The 15,326-nt window shown below is 32.6% G+C and overlaps 1 protein-coding gene across 3 annotated transcripts in view; it reads right to left on the minus strand.

Annotated features, from left to right (window-relative positions):
• LOC145260389 (uncharacterized) overlaps nt 1–15,326 on the minus strand; it is a 649,016-nt gene that overhangs the window by 330,678 nt on the left and 303,012 nt on the right. For 2 of the 3 annotated variants that reach the window (XM_080118365.1, XM_080118344.1), the window contains exons 2-3: nt 10,244–10,332; nt 1,247–1,314 (exon numbers count right to left, since the gene is read on the minus strand). In XM_080118365.1, coding sequence (XP_079974491.1) covers nt 1,247–1,304 — 58 coding nt within the window. In that variant the 5' untranslated portion in view covers nt 1,305–1,314; nt 10,244–10,332. The remainder of the gene's footprint in view (nt 1–1,246; nt 1,315–10,243; nt 10,333–15,326) is intronic. The other variant, XM_080118355.1, reaches the window with a different exon arrangement.

The following is a 15,326-nucleotide window of genomic DNA, read 5'->3' on the forward strand; positions in this document are numbered from 1 at the left end:
TGTTAGCGTATTATCTTCTAGGGTGATACACTAATCACAACACATTTAAAACCGTTTTGTTGAACGATTTGTTTTTGGTCTAAAAATACGACTCAGTTTCTAATATAACTTTGTACTTGAAGTGAAATTGTGAATTTCTCTGAAACATTATTTTGAGGTTTACAAAACGTCAGTAGTCGCTTGAGATCAAATCTTGAAAATAAAGACAGTGAATTGTATTGACTGAAAACCACTTAGTCTTCTCCATTAGTAGCCGTTTTTTGTGTGTGATTTGTGCCTTCAAACGCTCTTATAATCTTATTCGCCATTGATTGTTCTTCCTTTCTCAAAGTAATTTATGAATAAAATATCCTGATCGTCTCGAAATACGAAAGCCAAAACGAATGTTCGTATCCTTTGGACGGACTTTACATGCTGATATCCACTCAGTGGACCGTCGATTCAATTCCAGTAGAGTGGCAGATTCATGTTTCGGCCATAATCGCATATTGACACAAAAACTTTTTTGTTGCGTGGAAACAGTTGCGAGCAATCGTCCGTATCATCGACATGTTATTGTTTTTGATTGACTGTGAGAAAACAGGGCACCCATTTTGAACAGAGCTTACTCAATGACTATTTTTCGCAACCAACGTGATATTTTCCGATATCTTCAACTCCACATTATCTCTCACAACTTTGATTTACGATCGACCCAACCGAGTTTTTAACTTTTTCATGTTTTCCAGAAGAGGCAGTTGCCGAATTCGGGCGATCTAGGCGGTCAGCAACATTTGTATATGTACAACCGCGTTTAAAGTTGGTATACCGCCTCTTAACCATTGTTTCCGATAGTGTAGAATTCATATAATACCTATGACGTCATTGCTTTGCTTGATGCGTATTTTCATTGTCAGAAAATAATTAGATATTTTTTCATTGTTTTGATAACTTACAACAGTAGTTTCACTTAACTAATTGTAATTTGTAAACTAATAATCAGCTTGGGCACAAATATTTACAGGTATCATTTGAAGGTTAGTACTTTATAAAAATAGTATATATTTTTAATTAGTAGCATAAACTATAAGATAGGTCCTGGAATTATTCAGTGGTGTGTTAGTTTCGAATTTTTCCAACGACTTATTTAGAAATAATATTCTCCAATCTCCCGCATGATTTACTTATGTGCTTCCATACATTTAATATTACCCTAACCCTCACACACACCTTATTTTCTAACAAATGGCGAAATTCAAGCACTTACCTGACAGAAGGAAAATCATAAATAGAAATAGGCATAAATTCATCCTGGAGACTTCCATATTTTATTGCCTGCAAAAAAAAGTTAGATACAATAATCGTTATATGGGTATTGTATAATTTTGAAATACTATAATGGTCTGAGAATATAAATAGTAATGTATTAATGTTATGAAATGTTAAATTTTGGTCGGTAACCAAATCTTGAATGATCATAATTCGTTATATTTGTCATAATCCTAATTCTTGATATTAACAATCCGCTGAAAAACTCATTTGCATGAAGATTATCATATATTTGGGGGTTGGTGTGCATTTAAAACCGAAACTACATAATTTCTCAACACGGTTCTCATTATTAATACTGCTGCAACGTACAAGTTGATAGCTTTTTATTCACAACTCTTTCATTAATGCAGTATAATAAATGTATAATGTTTATCAACATCATCATCATCATCATCTTAATCACTATCATCATCTTGATCATCATCATCCTGTTTGCTTTATCGTCCATTTTACACGGTGAAATGCTTTAGATTGTGTTTAGAAATTAACTTGAAATTTAATCTTCCTTCTTTCTCTCAAGTCAATCGTATGTTTTCTTTAGTCTTCCACTGTGGGCGGACCATGCTACCTCAACTGTACTACATTTATGAACTCAGTAACTCTCACCAATTTATCATCATCTATAATATAAATCTCATCTGTTTGTTCAAATGTATGTATGTATGTATTATGTATGTTTGTATTTCTCGAAAAAACTTTCGACAAAGGCGACGGATATTTACGAGATCGCCATCATTTTGAAGCTCGACCCTTCTGACGACAAATATTGAAAAATTGGTCAAAAACATTAATTCCTTCACCCTCAACTGGACACTTTTCTACAGGGAGGGGTCGCTTTTTTGCCGAAATTTTCGAAAGCCATCACCTCTTTTCGATTGTCTAGCCTTAATTCAAACCTACGTCACTTCCAGTTTGGCTGTGGACGAAATAGCTAATGCGTCACGTTTTTTTTTTACTTTCTTTTCCTCCTTCGCGGTACGGGTTCGAACCTACCTGCCACTTTTGTTTTTGCACACGCAATTGTCTTTTCTTTTGCTCAACCAACCCCCTCGGGCAACGCCGGGTTGCTCTGCTTTTCATAATATATCATATAAAATCTTATTAAATGCAATTACATTAACTAAGTAAAAATGTAGCAATGCTACTACTGTAACATTGAAGCACAGTTGTGCAACGTTTCATAGGCACATAGGAAGAGTCGTAAATCGATCCACATGAATCGGTGACGTAAATTCAGATTCAGAACTTGCTTTATTTACTGCTCGAAATAGCAACGTCTATTTAGTTTCAGTTTTGAGCTGGGGTTGACTCAACCATTACGTAACTTTGTAGGCAGCGACGGAGAAACTAGAAAAACAAATTATTATATGATATATATATATATATATATATATATATATGTGTGTGTGTGTGTGTGTGTGTGTGTGTGTGTGATCCAAGCAAATAGTGATATAAATAGTGATGCTATATATAGATACCATATATATATATATATATATATATATATATATATATATATATATAGTTTCAACATATATGAATTTAGAAAATGTGTTGTAAACAGAAACTAAAATATACTTCTAAAATATTTTCTCCTTAGCTCTAATTCCATGTTTAAAAACAAAACTTCCTCCTTGGCTTTAATCCAATGTTTAACAATTTAGAAAAAAAGGATTAAATCAGGGTAAAAAAAACTTTATTTCGGCTGACATTTTTCAAAATGAACGTCAACAACAAGAGGAGGGGTAGAATCGTTTAAAAACGCGATCTAAAGACCATAAATTACTAGCGAGTGTAGAAAAGATTATTATGGAGGAAAGAAGAAAAGGGAACAATCTCATTGGACACCCACAAGTTCATATATATATATATATATATATATATATATATATATATATATATATATATATATATATGTGTGTGTGTGTGTGTGTGTGTGTGTGTGTGTGTATCTATGCTCCTATAAATTCGTTTTTCTTTTGTGTCTTGATATTCATATTAAAAACCCTCTTTTCCATTTTTTAAAAATAAAATACAATTTTCTTATATATGGGTTGTGGGATTGCATTCACTAGCAAAACATCAAGCTAATTTGCATATTCTTTTAAACATTCATTTTAATTAATTTCCTATTAGTTTTTCGGTTTTCTTATTGGATGATCATCTTTAGTTAACTACTAGCATGGGTGCCCGGCGTTGCCCGAGTGTTTGGAGGTTTATGCTGAGCAAAAAAAAAAAAAACAAACAAACAAAAAAACAAAAACAAAACAAAACAAAAAAACGGTCAATTTGTTAAACTTTGACCCCTATTAAGCCCCCTTAACATTTATTGTTTGTGGCTCAAACTAAGTTATTAAGTTAGATCTATGTCCAAGGAACCTATATAAATTTCAAGTGTTTAGACCAAAAACTGTTGGAGGAGTTTTGTAGAGTTCTCAAAAGTCAAATCGTTGAACTTTGACCTCTTAATCGCCAAATTTCTGGCCGAAATCCGGTCACATCGATTTTCCCAAATCTCAGTACCCTTTATATCAAATTTTGAGTTAGTAGACTTAAAATTGACATAGTTATTGCGTAGGGAAATGTACACACACACACACACACACACACACACACACACACACACACACACACACACACTTTAACTTTTTATAGATATATAGATAGATTACGTGTAATTATATTCAGGCAGATATTCTACATGATTTATACTTGCATAAAATTTGCGTAAAAAGCTTACAGTAAATATAAAATTGTTTCCATATATATTTATGTATGCGTATATATTTTTGTTTATCTATCTATCTATCTATCTATCTATCTATCTATATATATATCTATAAAAGTGAACGTGTCTGTGTATCTGTCTGTCTGTGTGTCTGTCTGTGTGTCTGTCTGTCTATGTGTCTCTGTGTGTACATTTCCATGCGCAATAACTCTGTCAATTTTTAGTCTACAGACTCGAAATTTGATATACAGGTTACTGAGATTTGGAAAAATCTATGTGATCAGTTTTCGGCCAGAAATTTGGCGATTAAGAGGTCAAAGTTCAACGATTTGACCTTTGAGAACTCTACCAAACTCCTCCGACAATTTTGAGTATAAACACTTGAAATTTTAGATATAGGTTCCTTGGACATGGATCTAACTTAATAACTCGATTTGAGCCCAAAAGAATAAACGTTAAGGGTCCATAATAAGGGTCAAATTTAAAAAAAATTGACCGCTTTAAAAAAATTTTTTTTTGCTCAACATACACCTCCAAATATCCGGGCAACGCTGGGCACCCATGCTTGTATATCTATAAAAGTGAACGTGTCTGTGTTTGTGGCTGTGTGTGTCTATGTACATTTCCCTACGCAATAACTCTGTCAATTTTCAGTCTGCAGACTCGAAATTTAATATACAAGGTATTGAGGTTTGGGAAAATCTTTGTAATTTGTTTTCGGCCAGAAATTTTAGATATAGGTTCCTTAATAACTTGATTTGAGCCCCAACAATAAATTATTAGGGGTCATAATAGGGGTCACAATTAAAAAAAAATGACCTCTGCGGTGTCCTCCAAATTACTCAGACAATTTCTGGTCTAAACATTTTAAATTTTACATAAAGGGTATTCAGAGATAGGGCAAGCTTTTTACGGTTTGGGTCGAAAATTTTAGTTACCAATATATAAATCTATGTATGTATGTTTGCATGTCTGCCTTAAACTTTCAACAAAGGCGACGGATCAGTATCGTTTTGAAGCTCGACCCTTCAGGCGACAAATACCGAAAAATTGCATAAAAACATTAATTTATTCACCCTCAACTGGGCACTTTTCTACAGGGGAGGTCGCTTTTTTCGCCGATATTTTCGAAATCATCCCCTCTTTTTGATTGTCTAGCCTTAATTTAAACCTACGTCACTTCTAGTTTTACGGTGGTCGTAAACGCAAAGACGTCACGTTTTTCCCCGTTCTATTTCTCCTTCACGGTACGGGTTCGAGGCAGCCTTCCTACTGCCAATTATTTATTTATTTTTTCTCAACACACACCTCCAAACACCCGGGCAACGCCGGGCACCCATGTTAGTATTATATATATATATATGTTAGTATTATATATATATATATATATATATTGTAAAATACATTCGAATGCATTTAAGTGGTCCGCAGTGGCGATTACTTCATTGTCGATATCAGGGTTCTTATCCATCAAATCGGCTCAGACAGCCACCCCAACCTGTTATCTGATCCTACAGGTCGCCATCTTGTAAAGATTTGCACTACTGTTCGTTTTGCAGAATTTATAATTACCCATTTTATTCCCATTTGCAAGTCAGGAAAAGGAAACATTTAAAAATAAACAATTAAATATATCAAAATTGAGATGTTCTTATCGAGTTGATTCATTTATTGTGTCGTTTAAATCAATTAAAAAATATTAGCACTATCATATGGGATTGATGAATTTTAACTTAAAGGGATGGAGGCGGAGGTTTAAATTACTAAACTTAAAATATATAACCAAACCTTTCGGATGCCATGTTGGTTATAATCGTGGTTATATAATTCAACTTATTTTGAACGCTTCCTTGCTCATAAATATCATAGTCGAAATTTTGATAGGCCTCCTTGTTGTTGGCAGACGGGCATTTGATTATTTTTCTTGATATGTATATATAGAATTGGAAATTTAACAACTTTAAAACTATATTAAAAAAATAATATTAATCCCTTGAAAAGTCAATTAATCTCTTTCAATTACTTTATTTCCTTCCAAAAGTTCACATTAGTCTGAATATTATTTTATGATCATCATATTTTGAGGTATTAAAAAACAAACAAAAAAATATTATATCTCATATTATATCATGACTCCCTAAAACCGTTTATATATATATATATATATATATATATATATATATATATATATATATATATATATATCCGCGCAGAGTAGTAGAAATTTCCAGGTTGGTATCTGGAAGCGCATTAATTCACTGGAAGATATATATCCCCTAGTCTATGTTAAGACATGCGTCTACTAGAAAGAACCTCTGATGTAAAAAAAACCCTGCGGTCTACTGTGTATTCTGTCCTGTGGCAGCCATCTGCACCGACAAAGGTTAGCACTAATAATAAAATATGGTTGGTTTTACACAAAGCCTTCACCGCTATAAATAAATCATCTGTGTGGATTTAAGAGCAACTTAGTAATGTTGTGTTGGAACTTCATACGACGAAACTCGACGGGAGGGTCCATCATATACATACATACATACATACACACACACACACACACACACACACACACACACACACACACACACACACATATATATATATATATATATATATATATATATATATATATGAAAAAGGAGAGAATTTCTGTTTTCTGTCTATCCATATGACATTTATATTTGAGTCGGTTTTGACCTTGAAGTGGTATTTTTAGTCTATTATATCGAGTGGCTTCATGCCATGTCTGGAGTGATTTCTAGAAAAATACATTCTAATAGTTTGTTAATTATAATATCTGACACTTCTTTATAATGACACCGCCATGAGAAAAAGGCGTTTTATTATTTGGTTTAACTCTAATTATAAGGCGTTGGTAATCCAATCGTCATAAACTGTTAGAATCTCGGTGCATTTTAATAACGAAGTAGTTTTATTTGCATTTGAATTTAAAAATTGTACTTGAAAATTTTACGAGCAGCAGCCATGTTATTTGACTCTGTTAATGCGTTTACCCGATAGACAAACATTGGTTCAATGAAACGCCCCTAAACCATATTTAAAATCTGTATAGATTACAGAATTATTCTACCAAACTTTATATAATTATTTCCGTTTTCTTTTTACAGCATATCAACCCTTGTACGATTTTCCTATTGATTCTCGTGTAACGCAAAATATTAATAATAATAATGATAAAAATTCAAAAAAAGAAAGATGACTAATTTTTTTGTATTTACAATTTGTTTGACTAATATGAGTGGCTGCATCTTGCCCATTGTTATCATAACAAGCCTTGGTGTATAGGCAAGCGATGATAGGTTATCCGCAAGTCAACAACACCATTGAAGTTTCTCAGGATCATCTGAGAATAAACGTTCATATTACAACTGACACACAATGTTGTTATTTCTTCCATCACCCATCATAAGTTGTTAAATATCGGGATAGTTGTAGTGCCATGTTGCGCTTGGAAAGGGACCCTGCGCCCATCTCCGAGGCCACAATCCTGTAGATGAAGTGTAAATATTTTTGTTGCATATTTGGTATTGCGCACAACCACTTTGTCCATTACCTCTCATCCTTAATTGAAACTTAAAAAAATAACATGGCAGTTCAATCAAAAATTACGATCAAACCAGGCGTACACTCAAACAAAACCAATTTGCCTTTTCCCTTGAGATTTGCATTCACGAATATCTGCGGGCTTAGAGTTATTGTAGATGATATTGTATTATTTCTCCTAGCAGACACTCCGGATATCTTGTGCTAAGTGAAACTAACCTACACTCCTCCATCCCCTTTTTTAAGTCCTAGTTATTTCCCACTTTACCGTAAGGACCCAGACAAACTTATGTATGGACTTGAAGTCTATATTCAAAACGCCCTCCCCTTGATTAGAGAATCTAAACTATAATCTGACGGCCAAGCCGTTATGTGCTTTAGACTTTACATGCAACACAGCGTTAGCTACTTATATTTTCTTTACAGGTCTCCCTCAACCCAGCACTGCGCTCTAATAAACCAAGTCTCTGACAGCATAGATACAGTACTCTCCCTTGATAATAGCGTGCAAGTACATGTATTTGATGACTTTAATGTCCACCACAGTAATTGGCTTGGTTTCTCTACTTACGGACGCAGCTGGTAGCATTTCACATAGCTTCTCTATATCTCATTCCCTATCAAAAACAGCTACGTTTCCGACACGTTTCCCAGACCAGCAATATCAACATGCCTCACTTCTAGATCTATTTCTGACTACAGTTCCCGATGATTGTGTAACTAATACCCATAGCCTACTCGGGAATGCTGACCACGCTGTGATAATGGTAGAAATCACCCTAAATTCTCGACTCAAAGCTGAAGAGCCATTACTCAAAACGACAAGATATTATAAGAAAGCTTACTAGTAAGCAATCAGGGATCTCATCAGATGTGCCCCATGAGGAAATATATTTTCTTTCCCTGCAGAACAGGGCGCAAATGAGACAATTGAATGGTTTAAAGCGGCAATTGAAGCTCATGTTTCACGCGGAAGTTCTATAGCAAACTCCTCACTCCCCAATGGTTTACTTCTACTTGTGCAGCTGCCATTGCTCAAAGGCAGCATGCATACCGCAGTTTTTTTTCGATATGTCCAGTACGAGCATACAAAAGTTTATAGAAGCTAGAAGTAATTGTAAGAAAGAAATAGTGATAGCTAAGAGAAAATACACCGAAACACCAGAAAACTCAGCGAGGCGCAGAAATTAGGAACTCGTGATTTATAGAAAAATCTACAACAGTGTAGTAAATAATGGGCAACCAACAATTCACTATCCAACAATCATGTCAGCTTGTTTGCACGGCGATCGAGAAAGCTAACATGCTTACCAGTCAGCTTGTTTCAAACTCCACATTGGACCCAACAAACCTTTAAAATTTACTATCAGATCACGTGTGGAGTATTGTTATCTTATTTGTGCTGGGAAATTTTTGTTATATTTGAAGGTTCTTGGTGAGGTGCAGAAACGCATCTATAATTTAATTGGCCCGCCACATTCTGTTCTTCCCCGCTACCGCCTTCTCACATAGGTGATATTACTAGTCTCAGTCTTTTATTTAAATACTATTAAAATATGAGGACTATAGTATTTTCTGATTTACTCCCTGTTTCATACATTGCAACCCGTTTGACTCGCTGTTCTCATGGTGTCCATATGACCCAACCAGCCAAGGTAGGAGGAGATTAACCCAGGATAGGGTTGCAGCTAAATACGAGCTATGGTCGAAAACTGCCCCAAAAGAGGGCCAATGAAAGAGGCATTAAAGCCTTTTTATTTCATGGCGGGTCCCGGAAAACATCCATATGTTCGTGTGTTTAAAACCTCTTTGTAATACAGCTTCTCATTCCAATAGGTTCTTTCCAAGGACGGCAGGGTTTTGTAAGTGCTTTACTAGGAAGAGTTTTCCGCCTATAACCTAAGTTTTTTCAAAGGAAATCAATATGCATTTTTTTGTCTTTGCGATAATCATCTTTTGTTGTTTTTAGTTCCTTATATCAAGGACCTTCAGACCTTGTCTTAAACAATTTCTATAAAAACAAACCCCAGTTTCACTTTTGTTAATAAAAACGTAACGCAGTCTCACTTTTGTTAATAAAAACATAACACAGTCTCACTTTTGTTAATAAAAAATATAACACAGTCTCACTTTTGTTAATAAAACTATAACACAGTCTCACTTTTGTTATTAGAAATATAACACAGTCTCACTTTTGTTAATAAAAATATAACAGTTTCACTTTTTTTAATAAAAATATAACAGTTTCACTTTGTTAATAAAAATATAACGCAGTCTCACTTTTGTTAATAAAAATATAACACAGTCTCACTTTTGTTATTAGAAATATAACAGTTTCACTTTTGTTAATAAAAATATAACAGTTTCAATTTGTTAATAAAATTATAACGCAGTCTAACTTTTTTAATAAAAAAACATAACAGTTTCACTTTGTTAATAAAAATATAACGCAGTCTCACTTTTGTAAATAAAAATATAACTGTTTCACTTTGTTAATAAAAATATAACACAGTCTCACTTTTTTAATAATCTCATCGAAACTTTGTCTTCGTTTAACCGGAAATTTATTAAAACTCCACACATTTACATGAATATTTCGGCGTATCTTGATGGTTTACAGATGATTACCAAAGGTCTTACCTGCAAGGTATATGTTAAATATGCAACCTTAGTCAGTGCTTCAGACGGGGAAATACCAACATGTCATGGTAAACCTTCACGGACATCTCCTAAAATGAAATAAAGAGTTTTTAATTGATTAATTATCTTAATTGAGATAAAAATTAAAAAGCAAAAAAAAAAAAAAAAAAAAAAAACAATTAAAAAGCAAAAAAAAACAATTAAAAAGCAAAAAAAAAAACAATTAAAAAGCAAAACCATCATAAAAGATTTATTAAAAAATTTATGTTGTATTTCTATTAGTAACATTCAAGTTTCAATTTGTAACCGTATTTTGCAGTCATCAAGTACATTTTGCTTCCATATGGTTCAGTAAATAAAAGCTACGTTTCATTTATATTGTTTCCATGCAAATTTAGTGGCAAACTTTTTTCCGCTTTTAACATATTGTGTATACTAAAATTCTTAAACAAAGTTTTGAGATAACGAATTAAAAGAAATTTTTGACATATGAACAATTAGATTATGTTTATAAACTGCTTTCTACTTAGTTTGTAACAGCAGTGTCACTCCTTCCTTGAGTTCCTAAGTTGTATATATATATATATATATATATATATAAGCCGTCATCAGCGTAGGTTAGGATCGAACTCATTACACCAGCACCCGCAGTCTGATTATATAAATATATATATATATATATATATATATATATATATATATATATAATAAATTCCACAGTCAAACAACGTCACAGCCCACAAGAGCCATGACAGTCAAAGAACCGGAAGTCCAAGACTCGAGTTTCGCCCTCATTTGGGCTCATCAGTTAGACACATTCGAACTCAGGATTCGAAACCCGACTCTCTTGCATGCAAGGCAAGCATTCTACCAACTGAGCAAACGCCCTGCACACAAGAATTTCTATTAACTAACACAGATCAAGCAAACCGCGCCGAAATCCGACTGTGAAACGAACCTACTTCGTCTCAACAAGGGACGCGATCATCAAACCAGCCAATAACCCCAAGCCGATGTCTCACAAGTAGGAGTTTTAACTTGAAAGGACGATGCCATCCAGCAATGCTAACCAAGCGAGCAACATGATAGGATTTTCAGAATGTGAAAGATTGTATATAATAAATGTGTGTATATATATGTGTGTGTATGTATATCTGTGTGTGTATGTATATATATACATACACACACAGATATACATGCACACACATATATATATATATACACATATACGCCCACATATATACACACACACACACACACACACATATATATATATATATATATATATATATATATATATATATATATATATATATATAACCTTGTCAATTAATGTATTCCGACGTTTCAGAGAGACCATTGAGGTGTAGACAATCGAAACTAAATGGAGATTGTGATACATCGAAGAAAATACATAAATGCTAGTAATGGTTAGATGACTAGGCACACTTCAGTAAACTCTAGAAAAAAATGAAAAGAAATTGAAATCAAAGGGAACCTTTGCACTACACAAAGGATCTCACTGATAAAACATATTAGAAGCTAAGAAAACTCATCGGAAACTAACTTATATGACGCCGAACAATGGCAGAAAGACTTTAAATTAGATAATTGCTACGAATACAAATAAAACACAACTAGAATAGGATTAGAGATTGCACGTAATTTAAGAGATTAAAATTTCCAGACTAGAAAAATGACATAATCTGGCTTTCTCTATCACGAAAACACTGTGGCAAAAGACATTGAATTGTGGACATTCAAAACTCTCTAAAAATATCATCGACGAATTGAAAGCTGTTCTCTTGTCACTGTTATTTGGCAGGAATATAGAAGAAGGAAACCTCTGAGAGATTCCGTATTTAAAAAGGTTTCTAGAAATGAAGTTCCTAAGATTTTTTTCTGTCACTTGTGATAAGCCCTATGTCAATTTTATGAGACGAGAGAAAACAGGATATGATTAACTGCTACAAAATTTTCATTCAAAAGATTTCTTCCTTCGGTTCATTTTGTTTATTCAGTCCTTCCGTTTTCGAGAAACATGCAACGCATGGCCTCGTTCTGGAATTACGTCCGTAAGTTTTCAGCATATTAAATAAGAAATAACCATCAAATATTTAAGAGCAACGAAGGAAAAAAACCAAACAACCCCCCCAAAAAAACAATCAAGGAAAAATGAAGAAAATACATAATGTAAATAGATAGATAGATAAATAGATAGATAGATAGATAGATAGAGGCGAGAGAGAAAGAAAAATTTAAATGTACGTGCTGTAAAAAAAAAGCAAAAAAAAAAAAAAAACGAACTGGACCTAAAACCCTGATGAGGCTAATTTTATCAGCGAAATATTGGAATGAAACACCAACAAAATAAATAAAAATGATTTTATCATTTCATGACGTTTAAAGTTTTCTATTTGTCTTTAAATTCTATTCAAAATAAATGTCTTCTATATTCATGCCCGGAGCTGGGACGACGCACACGTTAAAATAATTGGACAGCACATACATTTAAATTTTTCTTCTCCAACGATTACCTCCTCCTCATAACAACATAATGAAGAAGAAAAAAATACGAACTGGACCTAGAGAGAGGGAGAGGAAGTGATATATATTTTAATTTATAGTGAATGTTTAAGTCAACTCTACTAATATATATATATATATATATATATATATATATATATATATATATATATATATATTATTCAAGGTTTAATCAGTTGAATTAAGTTATTCCGCTGATCTGGTTGGTGAGTTTTACACAGCAATGATAAGAGATGAAACGGCCCGTGATAGCTATCCGTGATGTTCTGTAATTTGCTTAATTCAAACTGCTTAAATTGAAATTAGTTCGTACATCTACAAAGATAAACTCTTGAAAATGTAATCGCAAAACAAATTGTGAAGCGAAATTAATCAAAATATTTAATTAGATTAATAAAAGCTAAATAAGTCTTTCCAAGTACAAATAAAACTAATAGATTACAATGATAATTTTTAACAAAAAGAAATTTCTATGTATAGCAAATGTGCCTGGACAATCGGGCAAATTTAAAAGCCACGCGTATCACGGATTGTTAAACATTACTCTCATAGAGGACAACTTACTCGTGTGTGTTTCTTATGAACAAATTATTGGAGTAGACAATAAAACATTCGTTCTCATCAATAGATTTTAAAAAAGACATTTATATAAAAGTATATTGTACACTGTCTATAAAGCAATTAGAAATCAATTTTTTCTGATTAGATGATGGGTCATAGAGACAACAAAACACGTGTCCGACAGATACAAAGATAGATAGATAGATAGATAACACATAATTTCTTCTCTGTTCCACAAGCATATAATAATATGACTCAATTTCCATCATCCCCATAATAACAGTGTTGTTTGACCAGTCACCTGAAACTCATGAACCTTTATTTATTATAGTAATATAGGATTTTTTTGCAGTTGTCGCAGAGAATGAGTTCTAGCTGAGACTGTCTTTATTTTTGTTCTAAAATATTCTATATGTTTAAAAATCTGAAGTTTTATTATATATTTGTTTTGATTGTATTCGCATACATTTCTTGTTCATCGTACTTTTCAAGTCCCTTGGTTGTAATTTCATTCATGATTTATGAAAGGTGTTAAAACTTTTGTTAAGACCTCAGAATAGAAATGTTGTTCGTGGGCGGTTCGACTCTAAAACACGTCACGTTTGACGCCTACACGAATTGGGAAAGTTCATTCGTTTACTGAGACTATTTTCGAATGACGACGCAAATAATCTTTTTTCTCGCGTTTGTTTTGCTTCACATATGAGTCACCTCGCTGAAGTACCCGTCGATGATATACGTTAACTATGAATGACATTTCTTTTTGTCACATAACATTGTTGTTTTCTATCTATCTATCTATCTATCTATCTATCTATCTATCTATCTATCTATGGAAAAGAATCTGATATATATTCTTTATTCCAACAATATATATATACATACATATATATGTGTATATATATATTTATATATACATACATATATATATATTTATATATACATACATATATATATTTATATATACATATATATATCCATTTATCTATATCTATTGATCTATATATCCATTTATCTATATCTATCGATCTATATATCCATTTATCTATATATATATCGATCTATATATCAATTTATCTCTATCTATCTATCTTTCTATCTATTAATCTACTAATCTGTTATTGATCTATTAATCCATCTATTTATCTATCTATTAATTTATCTATTTATTTCTACATCAATTAATCTGTCTATTAATATATCTACATATGTATTTCGTACATCTATGTATCTTCTCACGCATCTATCTATCAATATCTCTCTCTCTCTCTCTCTCTCTCTCTCTATATATATATATATATATATATATATACACATATATATATACATTAACCTATCCATATTTCTAGCTATATATCTATTTATCTATTTTATTATGGAAATCGCTTTAGGCTTGAAACCACTTGATTACTACTTTAAGGTGGTAAATTAACCGACGTATTAATATAAATATAACCCCATTTAATAATTAAGCACTGTTATATAAACAGTAGAATTTTGTCCTCTCTCCCTACCCCCTCGCTCATACACACACACATTCTTCCCCGCCTCTCTCTCTCTCTCTCTCTCTCTCTCTCTCTCTCTCTATGTATATATATATATATATATATATATATACAGAGAGAGAGAGAGAGAAAGAGAGAGAGAGAGAGAGATAGAGATAGAGAAAGATTTAGTTATATCTGAAAACGAATTCGTTTTAATTATTTTATTTCCTCGTAAGTTAAAATTTATGACCTCTTAGTACGTATTCGTCCATTGATTTCATTTTCTTTCTGTATTTTTATTGAACTCTACACTTATTTCAACTATTTTCACTTCCGTAATCTTTTCTGTCTTCCTCTCTTCATGCCCCTCTTTCTACCTCTCTTGATATATGGCTTTTTAAGAGCAATTACAGAACTCTAGAAAAGTGTAGATAATCTATAATAAATAATTAGATATTCCACTGACGATGAAATTCTCTATAATTGCC

Source organism: Euprymna scolopes, chromosome 3 (genome assembly GCF_053919585.1).
Source record: "Euprymna scolopes isolate OS-2025 chromosome 3, ASM5391958v1, whole genome shotgun sequence".
NCBI lineage: Eukaryota > Metazoa > Mollusca > Cephalopoda > Sepiida > Sepiolidae > Euprymna > Euprymna scolopes.